Source organism: Herpailurus yagouaroundi, unplaced genomic scaffold (genome assembly GCF_014898765.1).
Source record: "Herpailurus yagouaroundi ecotype Mexico unplaced genomic scaffold, PumYag 160, whole genome shotgun sequence".
Taxonomy (NCBI): Eukaryota; Metazoa; Chordata; class Mammalia; order Carnivora; family Felidae; genus Herpailurus; species Herpailurus yagouaroundi.
The window spans coordinates 27174748-27196252 of record NW_024412401.1 but is presented as its reverse complement, the minus strand read 5'-3'; the positions used below and the strand labels follow the sequence as shown (position 1 = coordinate 27196252).

The following is a 21505-nucleotide window of genomic DNA, read 5'->3' as shown; positions in this document are numbered from 1 at the left end:
CTCAGAACCTATCCCAGCGAACCACTGGATTTCGGATTCCTCAGGCACAACTCCGAATTCGGAATTCTCCACGGCTCCGAGACCTCGCCCTCTGGGGCCGCAAGGAATTTCGCAAACCGAGACGCGTCGCTGTTGCGGGGAGCGGACTTTCCGGGGGCGCGGGAAGCGCCACCCGGGAATCTCCCCATCAGCGGGCGTTTGGCGCAGCCAAGCGACAGGCTGGCGCCAGGGCTCAGCAACAGGGAGGCGCCGGCTGAGGCGGGGAGAACTTTGCGCTCCGAGCAGAACCACCCTTTGCTGGCCAGTCGCGTCGCTCCGCCGAGGAAGCAGGCGGCGGCGGCCGCTGGGCGGAAAGGGGAGCGGAGCAAGGAAGGGAGGAAGTAGCGAGACAGGAAGAAAGATGAAGCCAGCGCTGGGGGGCCCCGCCGGAGGGTGGCCGACGGCGGAGCAAGGACGATTTGGCTTGTTTTTCGCACCCCGGGCGTGAACGCCTTCTCCTGAGCGACCCCAAGGAAATAAGGGGGTCTCGCCCGGGCAGAAAAGGGAAAGAAAAGAATCCAAGTGAGCGCATCGCCTCTTTAGTCGCGTTGGCCCCTAGGAACTCGGGCCGCCTCTCAGCCCAACCTCCCCGCGTGGCCGGACGCAGTGCCCGAGCCGCCCTGCAGATGGGGCGGGCAGAGAACGGGCGTCCAAGCCGCGGGTGACCGGCGCCGGCCCGCCCGCCTGCCTGGCTCCGCGCAGGGACCGGGCGGGCGGAGGATGCGCGGCGGAGGGACCTGGGCGCGCTAGGCTCCAACTTGGATGGCCCCGGGACCGCTTCGGCTCCTGGGAGCGCTTCGCCGCGAGGAGTGAGCCGCCGGCGGGACCTGGGGGCGGAGACGTGAGGCAGCGGCTGCAGGGGGGCGAGCCGGGCGCACGAGGGGGCGCGCTTTCTCCCTGCGGGTCTCAGTAATGAGGAGACTGAGTTTGTGGTGGCTGCTGAGCAGGGTCTGTCTGCTGCTGCCGCCGCCCTGCGCTCTGGTGCTGGCCGGGGTGCCCGGATCCTCCTCGCACCCGCAGCCCTGCCAGATCCTCAAGCGCATCGGGCACGCGGTGAGGGTGGGCGCGGTGCACTTGCAGCCCTGGACCACGGCCCCCCGCGCCGCCAGCCGCGCTCTGGACGGCAGCCGAGCAGGCGCCCAGCGGGATGAGCCCGAGCCAGGGACTTGGCGACCCCCGGCGCCCTCGCCGGGCGCACGCTGGTTGGGGAGCGCCCTGCACGGCCGGGGCCCGCCGCGCGCCCGGAAGCCGGGGGAGGGCGCCGCGGCGGAGACCCTGTGGCCTCGGGACGCCCTCCTCTTCGCCGTGGACAACCTGAACCGCGTGGAAGGGCTGCTGCCCTACAACCTGTCTTTGGAAGTAGTGATGGCCATCGAAGCGGGCCTGGGCGATCTGCCGCTCTTGCCCTTCTCCTCCCCAAGCTCGCCGTGGAGCAGTGACCCTTTCTCCTTTCTGCAGAGCGTGTGCCACACCGTGGTCGTGCAAGGGGTGTCGGCGCTGCTCGCCTTCCCCCAGAGCCAGGGCGAGATGATGGAGCTCGACTTGGTCAGCTCTGTCCTGCACATTCCAGTGATCAGCATCGTGCGCCACGAGTTTCCGCGGGAGAGTCAGGTGAGAGGAGTGGGGACGCCGTTTGGGGGCCGGGACCTTGTGGAGGGGAGGGGGGACTTGGGGCTTTACAACTTTGATAATGTTATAGGGGTCGGACCATATCCGTAGATGGTTGGTAGACGGACCTCAGTAAAAGTAAAATAAGACAGTTTAAGTGCGGATGGAAAGAAAATGAGGGGTAGGGGCAGCAGATGGAAGGAAGGAAGTGGGGGGAATAAGCGAAAAAAATCCTCCTGTTTTGACCAGCTGAGCAACCCTCGTGGATGCTGGAGGGAAGTTAGAACTCAAAGTTCTGGATCGTGGAGAGCAATAGAGGTTCTAAAGACTAGCGCGGGGGTGGGGGGTGGGGTGGGGATGGAAGATCTCAGGCAAAGCGAGAGCCTTTCATTCCCTAGAGGAATTGAGAGCACGTGGCGGGAAACGCAGCATCTGCTCCGATTCCTGTAGAAGGTGTGCCTGAGGCTTGGGCGGGGGTGGAAGGAATAAAACATCCCTCAGAATTGCTTTGAGTCAGTCAATAGAAAATCTGCAACTACTACGGAAGCAAGCCTTAAAGATGTGTGGTTAATTGGGCTTAGGCATTGGAATGCATTAGAAATATCTGAATGGATGGGAGGAACGCATTTGGGATTGGTGGTTTTTGGTTTGTTTGTTTGTTTGTTTTCCCCTATCTTCTTTCTGTGTGATGTGGGCTCAGAGACTGGTTGTATGCAGTTGCTGTGTTGAGCCCATTTCTGTCTCAATCATCTAGTAATAATAAAAAATCTAATGATTCCATTTCTTAGGGGTTAAAAAATTGAATGTATTTTCAAGAAAAGAAGCTATATGTGAACTTACTGTTGAAGATAGTGATATTGAGGACCTGAGGGCAGAGTCCTTTCAGCAATAGGAGTTTTCTGCATTTTGCTCATTATTTTTATGAAAATATCAAGCTAAATTTAGCCTTGCACAAAGTATTTATGAAACAAGTAGGTAATTGTTGTTGGCCTCATGTTAAAGATTGAGAAACTAAGTAAAGCTTTGGTCAGTGTGTTGATAAAAGAGTTCAGACGCTGGAGAATTTCTGACTGTATATCATTTTACTATCCCTTTGGCTGAAAAAAAATTTTCTAATCTCTCTTCCTCCACTTTTGATATATATATACAGAGATAAAAGCTCAAAAGAGTAAGGCCAAATACAAGTGAAAAGTTTGATAGAATCTATGCATAAAATATCAAGAGAGCACTAAAGGTTTCTTTTTCTAGAAAAATGGATCTTACATTTTTAATCTTAGGAAGGCCGGGCACCCGTTACTTTCAGCAGTTGCCCAGAATATTGCTATTTAGTGCTGAACTATAGAGATTTGATCTGCAGAGTGCAGGCTAATTAACTTTTATCTAAAACATTTCCGTCACCTGAATCTGAATGACTATAGGCAGCAGATGGGAAGGCATGGAAAACACAGGTGCACCAGGCTGCCAATGGCCAAAGTGTTATAAACATGAAGTTGCATCCATAGGGTGCATCATTATTAATATATATGCAGAATCAGATTGAACGAAATGCGAGAGTCAGCATCGCTTGCTTCTCATCATTGCTTCTTTATTAATACTTCATAAGTTGCCAATAGTGTTCAGTCTCCAGACTCCATTCCATTTGTAGATTGTTTGGCAAATCATAAATAGCAAGAATTTTCCCCAAATTAGTGGTTGTCAGTTAGGAAGGAGATTGTGTTCTATGATGGGTTTGTGCAGATATAGCACAGTACAAGGGGACCAGAGAAACCATGAAGCAGCGTCTAGAATTGGACAACTTCAAAGCTTTAGGACTACTGTGGGAACAGTCTTCCAGAGACAACCCTTACAAGCTGACAATAAAATGAACACTCTGCCAAGCACATTTACTTCTGTATTTCAAATCAGAAATGTATTTTAAATCACATTTGTCACTGTTATTTTCATGGTACACATCTTGAAAGGGAGAGATTATTCTATTAACTCAGATCTTGTTTGCCCAAGTGACGTTTTCTTTCATTTGTCTTTGTATTTTATATTCAAACATATCTAACTTGTCTTGCTTTTAGTATATCATTTAAATGTCATTCTACAATGTTCTATATTAAGAATGTCCAACTCAATGCCAAGTCACTATAATATGTAATTTTAGGAGAGGACCATAATCTGCTTTCAGCAAAAATAACTGATCTTTCTTTCCCTTGCTTCTCCTAAAAAGTAGACCCATACACACACTCGTGTGTGATTTAAACACACACACACACACAAGACATCTTTCAAAATATAAAACAATGTCAGAGTCATTTTAGGCATTAAATAAAATGGACTTAATTTAGCCACCACTCTCAGTGAATTCTGCCCAGTGACCTAATACATTGATTGGGCCAGTGACTGAATAAAGGATGCTAGCAGAAAGTGGAATTGTCTACACAAACAAGTAGAATAAAATTGTGTCTCTTATTCAGACAAGTCAAAATTGCTTGGAGCAGTCGCAGCAATATTTCTCTCTCTTTTGTACTGCTAGTTTCCTTCATATGAAACCTTTAATTAATAAATAATAGTTTTGATAGTATTCTACCACAGCTCATGAATGGAAAGAGATACCCCTGAAATGATTAAAACCCTGAGAAAAGCATAATAGTTTTATTTCAATTAACTATTTATGGAAACAAACACATTAGATCATCAGCTTGTAAGGAACCAACTTTACTCAGTGTGGGAAATCCATTATGAGTAAGATAATAAACTAGCCACTTTGGAAGCCATATGTATCATCACCGCATAAATAAAAGCTTCAGACAGCATTACACATAGGATAGGGTCAAAGCACGTTTCCATCCAAAAAATTGACTTTACTACACACTCAAATCTCCACTTGAGGCTAATTCCTTATATTAAAATGATAATTTCTTCTAAATTCTGTTCCCATGACCTTCAAATAATGATGTTGCATATGGATCCAGTTACGTTTACATTTAAGTTATATATAAAGTGCCTATAATTGTTCTTTCTTTCTCTTCATCCCCAAACTACTTTTTCTTTTAGGGTTTTTGTATAGTTTCTCTAAAGTTAACTTCTTGAAATTCACCTGCTCAGGTAGTGACAGATACATATTTCTTTCTAAAATGTTTATCTCCTGTTAATTCCATATTGGTTCCCTTAGGTAGGGTTAACGGAGTGATATAATTTGCTTAGATCCAAACTCTCATGCAATTAAAAAGTGACTGGGTCACTATTTTCAACTCCAGTTGAACATACCAACTGCAGTTTGCCTGTCTCATGAGTCATACATGCTGTAATCAGTCATATATGCTGTTTAGTCCCATGGAAATATAAGTATTTCAGATGTTCCCCTTTCTCTGACAACACAGTGCTAAGTACAGAAGCTTATTTATTAGAATTTGGCTAGCATAGTGCCACTTTTGTATGATACAGGGACCAGAACAATGATACCACTAAGGTGAAGGTTTTCCCTCTATCTGAAAGTATACTTTACTATCTGAAAGTAAAACATTCCTATGAAACCTTTTGTAAGCCAAAATGGCATAAAGTGAAGAGTATTCTCCACTTTCCAAAAGTTCATGTAATGTCACTTTGCTTTAAGGAAAGACCTACATTAGCACCTGTTTTCCATAATGGAAAAAAAATCAGAAGAGGATTTTCACTTTTATGAAAACAAAGTGGCATAATGTAGAGTTTCAGAAAGTGAGAGATACCTGTAGTGCCCCTTTACCCAAGGTTTTGCTTTCCACTGTCAATCGTGGTCTGGAAGCAGATCTCTCCTCCCCTGACTTAGTGTCAAAAGGTCAATAGTAGCCTCACTGCATCACAACGCCTATGTCTTTCTCCTCACTTCATATTATTACATAGGCATTTTATCATTTCACATCATCACAAGAAAAAAGTGAATTTAGTACAATAAGATGTTTTGAGAGAGAGACCACATTCACATTACTTTTATTATAGCATACTGTTATAATTGTTTTATTATTAGCTATTGTTAATCTCTTAATGTGCCTAATTTATAAATTAAATTTTATCATAGGTATGTATGGACAGAAAAAAACCACAGTATTCGTAGTATAGGTACTATCCCTGGTTTCAGATATTCACTGGGGCTCTTGGAATGTATGCCCCACAGATAAGGGAGCGGTACTACTATATATAACTTAGGTGCATTATTAGGGGACAAGTAAAGGACGTTTATTTTTAACAGATTTTCTCTCAACTGTATTGGTTTTCCTTGACTTGCTTCATGCAAAGCACTGCTGTCTGTCCTCTGAGGGAAATATATTCTTCTGCAATTCATGATGAATGGCTGATAGTAGCACCTAATTGTTGCTGACTTGAAGATAAATGATTTCAAATTAAATGTCAAGTGATACAAAACTTTTCTTAGAAGTGATCTTTTACAGATTCCTCTTGAGGAACAGAGACTTGGGACTAATTTGGAATTTTTTATTTTTAATTTGGGGATTTTTTTAATAGTACTTAAATTTTTTTTTCAGATAAATACATCAGAACAGACTAGCAGATACATTCATTGGGCAATTAATCTGTCTCACCCACTTTTCTTTGTGTCTTCCACAGTATAATCATAGAGAATATTTGGTTTTGACCTTCTTTGACTCATCTTGGAGTTAATTTATGATGAATCAACTGAACTGAGTATCTGAATCATCTGAGGACCAATTTCAATATCCCTTAATGTTTTATCTTTTGGTGTTGTGCAATCCACCATGGATTTTGTGCCATTAGATCTTATTTCATGAATACCTCCAGTCAAATTCCAATAATGTTGGTTAAAAGGGCACAACATAATGGAAGGTATATTAAATAATAGTCAAGACTCTCAGTCTACTTCTGCCTTTTACTTGGGCAAGTGCCCAAGTTCTATATACCCATTCAAATGAAAATGAAAATGTGTTGCTGAGCTCCATGCTTATCAGTCAAAAGAAGGTACTTACCAATCTGACACAGTTGTTTTATAAATCAAATAAGAAAATGAAGTACTTTGGGAAAATTTATAGTATTAGCCCAATGACTGGTAGAGAGGTGTTGGTTATGATCTGATAAGAATCATCCAAGTCTTAATTCTTCACTAATTCTCATTAGTAGCTACTGATCAAATTGGGATGTGATTCACAGTGTAACATGTCTTCATTCTCCACCTTACTGTCTACTCCCTCATTTTCTTCCTCTTTAGAGGAAAAAAGTAGTAAGTAGGTTTAGTCCTCCCCCAAAAAAGGGGGAAAAGAAAAAACTTTTAAGTATGTTGCACCCTTGCCCCAAAATAGAGGACATGCCATAGGTACTATTTCTATACTGATGGCAAATTTTTACCTTTCGTACATCTAACACAGTTTCTAGAGCCTTAGGTATTGCCTTAGGTAGAAGCCTCAATAAGATGCTCAAGGTTTTTCAGAAATGTTGGTCTCTCACATTGGTCATAAGTTTTTCCTGTGAGCAAACTTACAATAATAGATTGTTTATGAGACTATGGCCATACAGTTAACCCACTCCACCTACTATATCAGTAAGCACACTGGTTGGCTCATCTGACATTATTTTCACAGCAAGTCTTTCTTGATGAGAACAGTAGTGTGTTGGTCCATTCTGGCACAAGCTCCTTATCTCATCATGGATAGAATACAAAGAGTTTGCACACCAGCTACTTGGAGTACCACGGCCCTAGACAATTATGTGGGGCTCTCATAGCAAGGTATTGCTCAATTTGGTGGCATCACTAAATGTAGAGATGAGCACCTCATTGTCTCTTCTCCTGCCTACTCTAGCTTCTGCCACTCACATACACAGAAAATTAGAGGAAGTGTGGAGTACCAGAAGTGAGACGCTACATCTATAAAAGTAGGCAAGAAGGAGGAAAGAACATCTCAGCATCTGCCATGTTGCTTTTGGAGAGAATGCATGAATAACAAACTAATGGAAATCTTTAAGCCACTGATTTGTCTTTCTCAGATCTTTTCTTTATGGGGTAGTGGGAGAAAAGAGCAATGGGGAAAAGGTGAGCAAAGAGTAAGCTAGCTGTCTGCCCCCACTCTTGCCTCTTCCCTCCCCTTCACCCAACCTAACACCTCAGCCAGATTTTCAGGTCTCCTTCTGAATGGGCATGATTCAGTCACTTTCAGAGGACACTGTGATCTTCTGCATTGAGGGAGCAGGTTGATCACACGGACCCGGGCTGGTATTGCGTCAACTGGAGTAAATACTGATACTGAAAGGCTAGTATCTGGTTTAGCCAGCGATGGTCTACTGGTAGAGATGAGCCTTCAGAAGTTCAAGTAGTAAAGAATTAAGCAGGATGACTTCATTTTTAGTCAGGCTGAATTATGCCCAATTGTTAGTCTTTGAGTCATACATTTAGGAACAAACTAAATCATACATATTTTTGTAGCATTTATGCTTTTCAAGTCTTCACAAATGTGCTCACAGAATCCTCCTAACAGCCTTGTGAAGTAGAGAGCAATGTATAGAAAATATATAGGGTACTAGAGAAAACTATGCATTATAGGAAGTGAGGAGTCACCAAGAAGAAAAACAGACTAATAGCTTCTTCTACATTCAGTGTATTTGTTAGCCTACAATCCAAGAACAAACTGGATCCATCACTGCTTTTGAATTACCTCAGAAAGAGGATAAAAGAGAGCAATATATACTTCAGGTTTGATTGTTAAAAGCATATTTCACACTAAATAACCAATAATGGGAATTGAATTAAATGAATCATGATATAGTTTTACAGTGGAGTTCTATATACCCATTCAAATGAAAATATATTGACATATATAGAGAAAAAAATTTAATAATGTATGTAAAGTGTGACCTTGATCCTATAAACGATGAAGTCTAGAATTTTATTTATAAAAATGATAAATGTGATTGTAACTGGATGATCTATGCTTCCCTATCTGTGCTCCAGTTTTTTTTTAAAGTATGTATTACCTACATGATTAAAAATATTAAGAGAAAAAAAGACAAGTTACCTTCACCTTTCCTCACCGATGCTTTCAATACTTCAATATGAAAATATAGATTTTAGGAAAAAATAAATTGTAGAGCATGTTTACATTTATCAAAGTCCTTTCCCATATTTTTTTTTTTTCATTTTATTCTCACAATTACTTTGTAAGGTAAGCAGGACAAATAGTGTACCTTTGTTTTGCAAGTGAGACAATAATAACATAAATGAAAGAAATACAAAGTAAGAGTTAAGGGAAAAGGTTTCTGAGAAGCACAGACCTATGTCTGAATCTTAGCTTTACAACTTTCTAGACATTTTACCTTGGGAAATATGCCTCAATTTCTTGATCCACGAAATACGACTATCTCAGAAAGTTACGGTGAAGACAACACCATGTATGCGAAGTTCTAAGCACGGTACCTAGAGCACTGTGTGTTCTTACTATGTCAGTGATCATTCTTTTAATACAAAGGGTTGGCATGGCAAGTTTAATAAAAACTAAAACTATCAGAGTAAGTCCTCAAATATCCTGGGTTGCTCTCCAGAGTACCTCCAAATGCATTTTCAATATGCACATGATAGTCAAGCTTAGGAGATCCAGTTCCAGTGGACCAACCCTAAGCAAAGCAAAGAAATATGCTGTTTTGAAACCCCACTTAGGGGTCCAATTCACTGAAGTGCATTCTCAGCTTTGAAACCCCACTTAGGGGTCCAATTCACTGAAGTGCATTCTCAGCTTAGGTATATGTAAAGTTGGTCAGCAATGAGGTGAACTTTGAGGTCTAGTTTCAACTAGTTGCTCCTTTGTATTGGTTCTCAATGACTGGATCTTTGGATTGGTTATGTCAGAGGTAAAAAATAATGCTCTATTTCTATTAGTCGGTGTAAGTGAGGCATTCATTAACTCTTGCCTTTATCTACTAACCTAATTTCTCATAGGAGGCTCCCAGAAATTAAACTTAAGAAATAGTAGAACCATGAGCCAATTGATATTTTAGACTTCTAGAGGAAAATGAGGTTGTTAGAAAGGGCAGAGTCTCACTTGACATGGATTGAAGGTTCAGAAGTTTCCCATTTCATACAGGATTTATCCGTACTAAAGTAACTGATTTGTGGCATATATTAGCTCAAAAGTTTAGGGACAATAGCACTATTATATACTAAGGCTTACCCAAAAAAGATACCCATAAGGCAAACTGTGGTTTATTGAATGCTGACGATATCAAAACTGATGCATACAACTTTGAGGGACTTTTTAACCAACTGAGCCACCCAGGCACCCCTTTGAGGGACTTTTTAAATGCATATTGCTGTTCTGATTATAAAAGTCATGCATACATGTGCACTGCTTCGCATGGGTGTCCACAGATAACCTTGAGTAACATTTTGATATATTTTATTCTCTCAAGGCTAATGGTTTAAAATTTTTATAAACCATTGGGTACAGTTAAAGAAAGCCTTACTGTCAGTCCAAATGGGCTGGACAAAAGGACAGGAGAGGGGAAAAATTCTTTTTTGTTAACTTTCCAAAAAGTCAGAGTTGATACGGCCTTTTGAAACTTGGGCACTCTGAATTGATGGTATTTCTATATTAAAAGGTGGTATTTTCCTTTGTATGTGCAACCTAGCTTTATATTTTCAACATTCTACAAGTGGCTGTGTCTGTACGGTTCCAAACAATGGCTTGGTCTGGATCTTTCAGTGCCATTCCTAAGAATGACTTGGAAATGGGTTGCCACTACTCTCTTCTCAGTTTGGGATGGTCATTAGCAGAACTTCCAGTGTCAAGCACTTTCAGGGCCACACAACCTACATGCAATCTCTTGCTGTTTTTTGTATTGAAGGCCCCAACCCAAAGCCAAACAAAAGTGGCGTTAATACTCTCCAGATTAAAAATAAAGAAATTTTATCTCATAAACAAAGTGAGCTGCTCAGCATGTCTTCATCTAACAGAATCACAATCTGCCTGTTGCAGAATTCCATTTGTTCAGTCCCAACCGGAGGTATTTAAATAGGGATTCCATTAAACAAAGCATTTGCTTCTATATATTATGAATTTAATAGGTTCAGACGGAGAGCTGTTATTGTTTTGATACTATACAAGAAATTCATTTGAGTCACGTCACACACTGTGTTATACACACAAAGAAAAGCTTCAGTGTATACCTGAAAATGAATGATAAATCCATGCCTGAATCAATCCAGTGTGCCTTCATCTGGTTGCAGGCACAGAGAGCCATCTAGTGTTCCCTAAAATACAGCTTTTAGGTAAAGCATCCTAGAAATCCAACCTGACAAGGCAGGAAAAGGATTCCAAAGAGCTTTTAGTCCATGTCCCAGCCTTTTAAGTCTGTGGGAAATCGAGGTTAATCCACCACAGAAAGGACCTTCTTTTGCCTTCTAAGAAGATCCAACAATCTCTGTTCTTTGGCCACGGTACCTATAATTGCAGTTATAAACCTTAAAGTAAGACTATCTGAAAGTGTATATTTCGAGGGGTTGGGAGGCAAATGTGAATGACTTTTACCAACTCTAGGAAGGCAGTGGCTAATTGTTGTAGTAACTGTATTTACTATCACTTTGGTTTATAAAGCAACTTGAAAAGATGTAGCCATTTTATTGTGTTAAGCATATCATTTGCTCCTTTATGTCCAAGTATAAAAATTTTATGTCCTTTGTGGATAATTCCAAAAATAAAAAAATACCAAAGAATAAAATAAAAATCACCCATAAACCCACAACCCAGAGATTTAGACATATGTATGTGTGGTAAAATTGGGATCCATGCTATTGTATGATTTTTAAAATGTATATTATAAACATCTTTCTGTGTCATTAATATTTTTTTCATTATTTTTAATGGCTATATGATTTGCCTTGGAATAGATTGTTTCATTTGTTTGACCGCTGTTGTTTGAATCCAGGTATTTCCCCCCAAAAAATCAGTAACGCTTTAACTAATGAGACTTTACCAGCCTGGTCCTTCTTGTAGTTTTTGGTGCTATGGAACATCCACTACTTGAGTTCTAGGACATCATCATGGTTGGGGTTTATTGTGTGTGTCTTTTTTTTTTTTTTCCGGCTCTTTCATTATCTTTCACTGATTTTACTTGCTGTCTTTGACCACTTGTAGTAACAATCCTAAGGCTGTGCTAAAATGATAGCTACTAGCTCTGTATGAAAACATTTAAATACATTTAAATTAATTAAAATGATATACAATTTAGAACTATCTCAGATGCTCTCACCCCATTTCAAGTGCTCAGTGGCCACATGTGGGTAGTGGCTACTGTATTTGACAGCACAGATACACAACATTTTCTGTCTTCATAGAAAGTTCCATTGGACATTCTATTGCTGTCAAAGGGCTTGCAGTTGTAAGAAGCAGAAACTCATTCTGTGGAGCTCAAAAGTGAGGAGTTTATGCTGAAAACTGCAGGAAAATGACAAGGAAGAAAATTGCAGGAGCTGCTGGAACGTGGTAGGGCAGCTACTCTCTGCCCGTCTTCTGGGGCCCAGAAGCTCTTCTTCTCTTGGCTCCTTTCTTCACATCTGCTCCATCCTTCTCTCTGGATACCAGCTTCTTCCTCTGCCCTGCCATGACTTCTGCATGGAGGTGGTTCTGATTGACTATGATGATTAAATGTAGCCTGAACTCAGTAGGATTTACAGCTCTAATCATCTGAGCAGGGGAAGGAATTAGAGAATGACTATGGTTCGTCACCAAGGCCTATCTGAAGAGGTGACATCTGAACATAGAATGAAGTAAGAAGTGAATCATGCAAATTTCTAAGGGAAGAGCATTGTAAGCAGAACAAAAGTACAAAGCTCCTGAGGTAGGAATGAGCAGAGCAAGAAATGTTTGTTGAATAAATGAAAAAATGGGCTATCCTTAGGTACTATCCTTTATGACATTTGTGAGTGGGCACAGTTTCAAAGAAGGTATAACTAGTGAGGCAGTACCCAGATCTGGGGTACTCATATACATGGGTATTTCCCAAGGTTTGGACCCCTGAATTTGTCTCCTGGAATAGGGCAATACCAGGAATTTCTAACTGGAATTTCCAGTTCTATCTCATTCTCACCTTAAACTCAAAATATCTTCCCCTCTTACCTATAAACAAGAATTCTCATACCATCTTGGACCTCTCTCTCTTCTTCTCATCAGGTTCTGTTGCCTTCCTTTGAATACTTTCCATACCTTCATCCTTCCTTCTTTTCACAAGACATTAGCTGCTCCCATCAATTTTCTTGAGTAGCCTCTAGAGCTCTAGTTTCTTTCCCCCAAGCCATTCTACAATCTTCTGAAAGCAAAGCAACTTCCATTCATTTATTCATTCTTTATTTTAAATTTTTTTAAATTTATTTTTGAGAGAGAGAGTGTGTGTCTGTGTGTGTGTGAGAGAGAGAGAGAGAGAGAGAGAGAGAGAGAGAGCAAGTGAGGGAGGAGCAGAGAGAGAGAGAGAATCCCAACCAGACTCTGCACTGTCAGTATGGGCCTGTTGCGGGGCTCAAACTCACAACCCATGAGATCACGACCTGAGCCAAAATTAAGAGTCGGGCGCTCAACCGACTGAGCCACCCAGGTGCCTCTTCATTCTTCATTTTTTATTCAAGTATAACACACTAAGCTTCATGCCAACTCCCTGCTCAATGGCCATCTTACTATTGCAATATCATCATCCTTTTTCCATGTCCCAACACTCCTGAGGGATGAAACACACACCTAATCACAATGATGCACACAAGAGTAATTCACAGAATTGGAGCAGGGTACACTGAGCTTAAGAGAACGTATCAGATTCTCCAAGTTTTGTGAGTATAGATCAAGAGTATTCCATCCCTCATTCTCAAGATTCTGACATGCCTCCCCTGAAGCCAGAGAAACACAGGTTAATGATGAGCAAACTTACAGAATCTGGTCCTCAAGACCTTTCACAAACACATGCAAATAACTCTTTCCAACTCATGACATTCTTTTGAGATACAGGTGCCCAGAAAGCATAAAATCTCTAGGAATAGAAATGTGTGTGTGACATAAAAAAAAAAATCAATAGATGTAAATTATTATATTAAAAAGCATTTCTCTATTATATATCTATATAGAAAGACAGGTATATACCCAAGTTGTCATGATTTGCAGATGAATTAAGCTCCTATTCAGAATTGATTTTTCCATTGAAACAATGTTATCTGTGGCTGTTAGGACCTCAGGCCAGGCCACAAAAGCCTGTTTGACCCATGCTGTAAGAGAATTCTGGTAATAGTGTTTCTGCAGACGCTGAACACTATCTGTTACAGGCTCTTTTTGTTTGAGACCAAGGGGATATGGAGTGAGGAGGCCAACCAGAAGAACTGACTTTAAATTATAATTCCAGAGTGATCTGTACAGTCTTGGAAAACGTCTCCTGAGTCTCAGTTTTTTAATATTATAAATTATAAATAAATAGTCCCTCATTAAGCAGGTATTGGTTGTGTACTTACTATACTGTTTTAAAGAATTGATATGGGTTGCAGCAAATCACTATACATAAAAACACTTTGTAAATTCAAATTTAAAAAACAGATGAGAAGCATTCTTACTGAAGCATCTGTTTCATCACGAAGACACTTGTAGTTCCGCTTTTGGAAAGCCAGGACATATCTTCTCCAGTGCTAATTTGGCCATGGGAATAGCCCACCCTTGTCCTGCCCTCCTACACTGAACCACAGTAATCCCACTGTAACTTCAATGGTCACCAGCAGCTGGAAAGGGAGGAAAGGAGGACAGGGTGGTTTCACACTTTCCAAATGGAGACTTTAAAAAGTGCTCAGGGCATCTGGGTGGCTCAGTCAGTTAAGCATCCGATTTCGGCTCAGGTCACCGTCTCACGGTTCATGGGCTCGAGCCTTGTACTGGGATTCTCTCTCTCCTGTTCTCTCTGACCTTCCCTCATTCGCTGTCTCTCTCTCTCTCTCTCTCTCTCTCTCTCTCTCTCTCTCTCTCTCTCTCAATAAATAAATAAATAAATAAATAAATAAATAAATAAATAAATAAACAAAAAAGTGCTCACCCTAGCTGCTCGTCTCAGGCCTGAGGAGGGGAAGAAAGGGCTTTGAGGATCTGACAGGATAGGAAAGCTACAGCCAGGACACAGGTTGGAATGAGAGACACTTTGGAAATCAAATATTAAAGCTCAGATTGCCTGCTAATATTCATAAAAACACATTAGTTCAGATTTAAGATTTCATCAGTTTCTAAATAATATTTCATAATGGAGTGGGATCCTGGAAAATAATCAAACCTCATTCTAGCGTTCATTCCAAGTCTGCCTTTAGCACTTGCTGGACAGCAGCCACTTAAAAATCTTTTCCTTTCCGTAGGTCAGAACCAGTTCCGGATTCACTGCCCCACCCCCACCCCAGGCCAGGAGAGCCCTTAGGATCCTCTTTATGCAAAGTAATGCTGGGAAAGGTCAGGAATAAACCAGCAGGCTTACCCTTAGCCACACCATCTATGCCTACAGTATTTCACTGTCCTCCTAGCTGACTTCTCTGCCTCCAGTTTTGGCTCTTCAGTTACATTCTCCAAGCGACTGTCAGAAAAAGAAACAGTTCACTGGCCTGCTTAAACCTGGTCGCTCCTCCCTAAAAACTACAGCCTAGTTTCCCATTTCAGGGATTGTGTACTGCCTTCATAAGTTTTGCCATATCTCTGCATCACCTGTTGCCATTAATTTTTAAAATCACTCTTTTTACTTAAATAAGTGTATTAAAAAACATTTTTTTATCATCGCATTAGTGAAAAACCAGTCCCCCTTTCCATAAATAGAAATAAGTACACAAAAGGGACACATGGGTGGCTCAGTTGGTTAAGCGTCCCACTTCAACTCAGGTCATGATCTCACAGTTCAGGAATCCGAGCCCTGCATTGGGCTCTCTGCTATCAGTGCAGAGCCCGCTTTCAGTCCTCTATCTCCCTCTTTCTCTGCCCATCCCTAGCTTGTGCTCTCTCTTTCTCTCTCTCAAAAATAAACATTAAAAAAAAAAGATTCTTAAGAAATAAGTACACAATGAAGTAAGTACAGCATGAAAATAAAATCGTTCTAGCTGGGTAGGTAGCTGTGCCTGAGCCCTTCTTCAAAAGGGAAATTTTCCAGGTGTTAGGGAAGTGTTGAAGGCATATTGACACCAAATGGAGGGTTTCTCCAAGATTTAGCAGAAGGATTAAACACTAATTGAGAAGGGATTAACATTCTCACTGTGTGATTCAGTGTTACTTAATGTCAAGTCCCTGATCAAGATCCTCTCATGAACCGCCTACACTCTGCCAGCCTCTCACCTATAGGTTGAATTCTAAGCAGCTTAGTGTGGCATTCAAGACCCTTCATTATCTGAGCCTTGATTAGCTTCTTTTTTAAAAAATTTTTTCAAATGTTTCTTTATTTTTGAGAGAGAGACAGAGTGCGAGCAGGGAAGGCGGCAGAGAGAGAGGGGGACACAGAATCTGGGGAAGGGGCAGAGAGAGAGAGAGGGACACAGAGTCCGAAGCAGGCTCCAGGCTCTGTGCTATCATCACAGAGCCTGACATGGGGCTCCCACTCACAAACTGTGAGATCATGACCTGAGCTGAAACCAAGTGTCAGATATTTAACCAACTGAGCCACCCCGGTGCCCCTCTTCTCATTTCTTCTTGATACTAACCCTTTGCCCTTGCACTCTGCTCAACAGTGCCTAAATGCACAATGCTGTTCCAAGCCTTGGCACATGCTACTCTCACTCTTTGGAATGATCTTTCCCCTTGTGTCTGCCTGAAACTCCTATTCAACCTTCAAACCTTTGCTCAAATATCACATATGCACCGTTACTGCCCGTCCTCTCCCTGCCACAGTTAGCCAATTCCACTTTTGTGGGACATCCTTCTTTTCTAGATCTATCAAACAGCAGGGTAATTATTTATTACCATGTGTCTCCGTCCTCCATTGAATTAAACCCTAAGCTTCTAATATAGTGCGTGGCTCATAATAGATGTTCAGTGACTGTTGACTAAAGTGAATGAATGGTACATATCCATCCCTTCCAGTGTAACAGAACTAAGTACAGTAATCCCTATGGGAAACCCACTGACTGTTCAGATGGGATGATGTGAACCTAAGAAAGTGTACCACCTTATGAAAAAGGATGCTCATTCACTGTGGTGGATAGAGTTCATGACCACCCAGAATTTACTGTTATGTAGAACAAAGCTGGAAGAGTAAGGCCTTGGGGAAATTGATTTTGTAAGAAGTAGAAAACCTGTTTCTACTACCCTATTAAATTTTTTATATATCTTTCATTGTCCCCAAATCGGTTTTCAATTTCCTAGAGACCACAAGTGACAGGAAAATGACATTGTTCTCATGTCTGTGAGCCACTGCTTTCCCAAATTTTAATCCCCCCTTCAGCCAATTTCACTATATTGTATAGACAAAGATTCTTGACATGTAAAATTAAAGAAAGTCAGAGCTGATGAAAAGTAAAGTTACTGGAAATAATCACCAGTTAAGAAGAGAAAACTCTAGAATTGTATTTCATCCTGTCATCCCTTGTCAAACAAAATAATCAGGAAATCAGACAAGAGTTCAGTTCTGACTAAGACTAACCAGTTCTATTCCTGGCTCAGTTTCTTTCATTAAGTATAACTCCTTAGGCTTTCAGACCTCTGGAGTGGTGGCCATCTGTGTGTTAGCAATACCCAGATAACTTTTCAAAATGTAGATTCCCAAACTTATGAAAGCCCAACTTATTCCCCTGGGTTTGGAGCACAGAAATCTGTCTAAAAACCAACAACTTCACAGGTGATTGTGTCCACAGGTGATTCAGAGTATCATATTTTGGGACACCATTATCCTAAGAGTCCCCCCACTAAAATGATTTTCACATTGTGACCAGGCACCACCTGAAACAAAAGCCCAAGGAAATTTTTTCTTACTTTCCATAATTTATTTATTTTTTATAATTTACATCCAAGTTAGTTAGCATATGCTCCAACAATGATTTCTGGAGTAGATTCCTTAATGCCCCTTACCCATTTAGCCCATACCCCTTCCCACAACCCCTTCAGCAACCCTCTGTTTATTCTCTATATTTAAGAGTCTCTTATGTTTTGTTTCCCTCCCTGTTTTTATATTATTTTTGCTTCCCTTCCCTTATGTTCATCTGTTTTGTATCTTAAAGTCCTCATATGAGTGAAGTCATACGGTATTTGTCTTTCTCTCACTGACTAACTTCGCTTAGCATAATACCCTTTAGTTCCATCTATGTAGTTGCAAATAGCAGGATTTCATTCTTTTTGACTGCCGAGTAATACCCCATTGTGTATATATACCACATCCTCTTTATCCATTCATCCATCGATGGATATTTGGGCTCTTTCCATACTTTGGCTATTGTTGATAGCACTGCTATAAACATTGGGGTGCATGTGTCCCTTCAAATAAGCATACTATGTATCCCTTGGATAAATACCTAGTAGTGCAATTGTGGGGTCGTAGGGTAGTTCTATTTGTAATTTTTTGAGGAACCTCCATACTGTTTCCCAGAGTGGCTGCACCAGTTTGCGTTCCCACCAGCAGTGCAAAAGAGATCCTCTTTCTCCACATCCTCGCCAACATCTGTTGTTGCCTGAATCGTTAATGTTAGCCATTCTGACAGGTGTGAGGTGGTATCTCAATGTGGTTTTGATTTGTATTTCCCTGATGATGAATGATGTTGAGCATTTTTCATTTGTGTGTTTGCCATCTGGATGTCTTTGGAGAAGTGTCTATTCATCTCTTTTACCCATTTCTTCACTGGATTATTTGTTTTTTTGGGTGTTGAGTTTGATAAGTTCTCTGTAGACTTTGGATACTAACCCTTTATCTGATATTTCGTTTGCAAATATCTTCTCCCATTCCGTTGGTTGCCTTTTACTGTTGCTGATTGTTTCCTTCTCTGTGCAGAAGCTTTTTATTTTGATGAGGTCCCAATAGTTCATTTTTGCTTTGGTTTCCTTTGCCTCCAGAGACATGTTGAGTAAGAAGTTGCTGCAGGCGAGGTCGAAGAGGCTTTTGCCTGCTTTCTCCTCGAGCATTCTGATGGCTTCCTGTCTTACATTTAGGTCTTCATCCATTTTGAGTTTATTTTTGTGAATGGTGAAAGAAAGTGGTCCAGGTTCATTTTCCTGTATGTCACTGTCCAGTTTTCCCAGCACCATTTGCTGAAGAGACTGTCTTTATTCTGTTGGATAGTCTTCCCTGCTTTATCAAAGATTAGTTGGCCATAGTTTGTGGGTCCATTTCTGGGTTCTCTATTCTGTTCCATTGATCTGAGTGTCTGTTCTTGTGCCAGTACCATACTGTCTTGATGATTACAGCTTGTAGTATAGCTTGAAGTCTGGGATTGTGATGCCTCCTGGTTTGGTTTTCTTTTTCAAGATTGCTTTGGCTAGTGGGGGTCTTTTCTGGTTCCATACAAATTTTAGGGTTATTTGTTCTAGCTCTGTGAAGAATGCTGGTGTTATTTTGATAGGGATTGCGTTGAATATGTAGATTGTTTTGGGTAGTATCGACATTTTAACAATATTTGTTCTTCCTATCCAGGAGCATGGAATCATGTTCATGTATTTCTTTTTCCATTCTTTTGTGTCTTCTTCAATTTCTTTCTTAAAGTTTCTATAGTTTTCAGTGTATAGATTTTTCACCTCTTTGGTTAGATTTATTCCTACATATTTTATGGGTTTTGGTGCAATTGATTTCTCTTTCTTTTTTTTTTTTTTTTTAATTTTTAAAAAAAAAATTTTTTTTTTCAACGTTTATTTATTTTTGGGACAGAGAGAGACAGAGCATGAACGGGGGAGGGGCAGAGAGAGAGGGAGACACAGAATCAGAAACAGGCTCCAGGCTCTGAGCCATCAGCCCAGAGCGTAACGCGGGGCTCGAACTCACGGACCGCGAGATCGTGACCTGGCTGAAGTTGGACGCTTAACCGACTGCGCCACCCAGGCGCCCCTGATTTCTCTTTCTGTTGCTTCATTATTGGTGTGTAGGAATGCAACCAATTTCTGTGCATTGATTTTTATTTCCTGCAACTTTGCTGAATTCATGGATCAGTTCTAGCAGTATTTTGGTGGAATCTTTTGGGTTTTCCATATAGAGTATCATGTCATCTGTGAAGACTGAAAGTTTGACCTCCTCCTGGACAATTTGGATGCCTTTCATTTCTTTATGTTGCCTGATTGCAGAGGCTAAGACTTCCAATACTATGTTGAATAACAGTGGCAAGAGTGGACATCCCTGTCTGGTTCCTGACCTTAGGGGGAAAGCTGTCAGTTTTTCCCCATTGAGGATGATATTAGCGGTGGGTCTTTCATATATGACTTTTATGATCTTGAGGTATGATCCTTCTATCCCTACTTTCTTGAGGGTTTTTACCAAGAAAGGATGCTGTATTTTGTTAAATGCTTTCTCTGCACCTACTGAGAGGATCATATGGTTCTTGTCCTTCCTTTTATTGATGTGATGTATTACATTGATTGTTTTGTGTCCCTGCCTCCCAGGTATAAATCCCACTTAGTCTTGGTGGATACTTTTTTTGATGTATTGTTGGATCCGGTGGGCTAGTGTCTTGTTGAGGATTTTTGCATCTGTGTTCATCAGGGAAATTGGTCTATAATTCTCCTTTTTAGTGGGTGTTTGTCTGGTTTTGGAATCAAGGTAATGCTGGCTTCATGGAAAGAGTTTGGAAGTTTTCCTTCCATTTCTATTTTTTGGAACACCTTCAAGAGAATAGGTGTTAAATCTTCCTTAAATGTTTGGTAGAATTCCCTGGAAAGCCATCTGGCCCCAGACTCTTGTTTTTTTGGAGATTTTTGATTACTAATTACTAATTCTTTACTGGTTATGGGTCTATTCAAATTTTATATTGCTTCCTGTTTCAGTTTTGGTAGTTTATATGTTTCTAGGAATTTGTCCATTTCTTCCAGATTGCCCATTTTATTGGTGTATAATTGCTCATAATATTCTTATTATTGTTTTTATTTCTGCTGTGTGGGTTGTGGTCTCTCCTCTTTCATTCTTGATTTTATTTATTTGGTCCTTTCCTTTTTCTTTTTGATCAAACTGGCTAGTGGTTTATCAATTTTGTTAATTCTTTCAAAGAACCAGCTTCTGGTTTCCTTGATCTGTTCTACTGTTTTTTTGGTTTCGATAGCATTGATTTCTGCTCTAATCTTTATTATTTCCTGTCTTCTGCTGGTTTGGGGTTTTATTTGCTGTTCTTTTTCCAGGTCTTTAAGGTGTAAGGTTAGGTTGTATATCTGTGACCTTTCTTCCTTCTTTAGGAAGGCCTGGATTACTATACACTTCCCTCTTCTGACAGCCCTTGCTGCATCCCAGAGGTTTTGGGCTGTAGTGTTATCATTTTCATTGACTTCTATGTACTTTTTAATTTCCTTTTTAACTTCTTGGTTAGCCCATTCATTCTTTAGTAGGATGTTCTTTAGTCTCCAAATATTTGTTGTCTTTCCACTTTTTTTCTTGTGGTTGAATTTGAGTTTCATAGTGTTGTGGTCTGAAAATATGCCCAGTATGATCTCAATCTTTTTGTACTTGTTGAGGGATGATTTGTGTCCCAGTATGTGATCTATTCTGGAGAACGTTCCATGTGCACTCAAGAAGAATGTGTATTCCAGTGCCTTAGGATGAAATGTTCTGAATATATCTGTTAAGTCTATCGGGTCCAGTGTGTCATTCAGAGCCATTGTTTCCATGTTGATTTTCTGTTTAGATCATCTGTCCATTGCTGTAAGTGGGGTGTTGAAGTCCCATACTATTATGGTATTATTATCAGTGAGGTTTTTTTTTATGTTTGTGATTAATTGAT

At 40.8% G+C, this 21505-nt stretch overlaps 1 protein-coding gene across 2 annotated transcripts in view; it reads left to right on the top strand.

The window, feature by feature from the left end:
* The first annotated feature begins 313 nt into the window (after nt 1-313).
* The window catches only part of GRIN3A (glutamate ionotropic receptor NMDA type subunit 3A), a 167449-nt gene continuing 146257 nt past the window's right edge, over nt 314-21505 (top strand). Inside the window, exon 1 of one of the 2 annotated variants that reach the window (XM_040481857.1) lies at nt 314-1650. In XM_040481857.1, the coding sequence (XP_040337791.1) occupies nt 952-1650 (699 nt within the window). In that variant the 5' untranslated portion in view covers nt 314-951. The remainder of the gene's footprint in view (nt 1651-21505) is intronic. The other variant, XM_040481856.1, reaches the window with a different exon arrangement.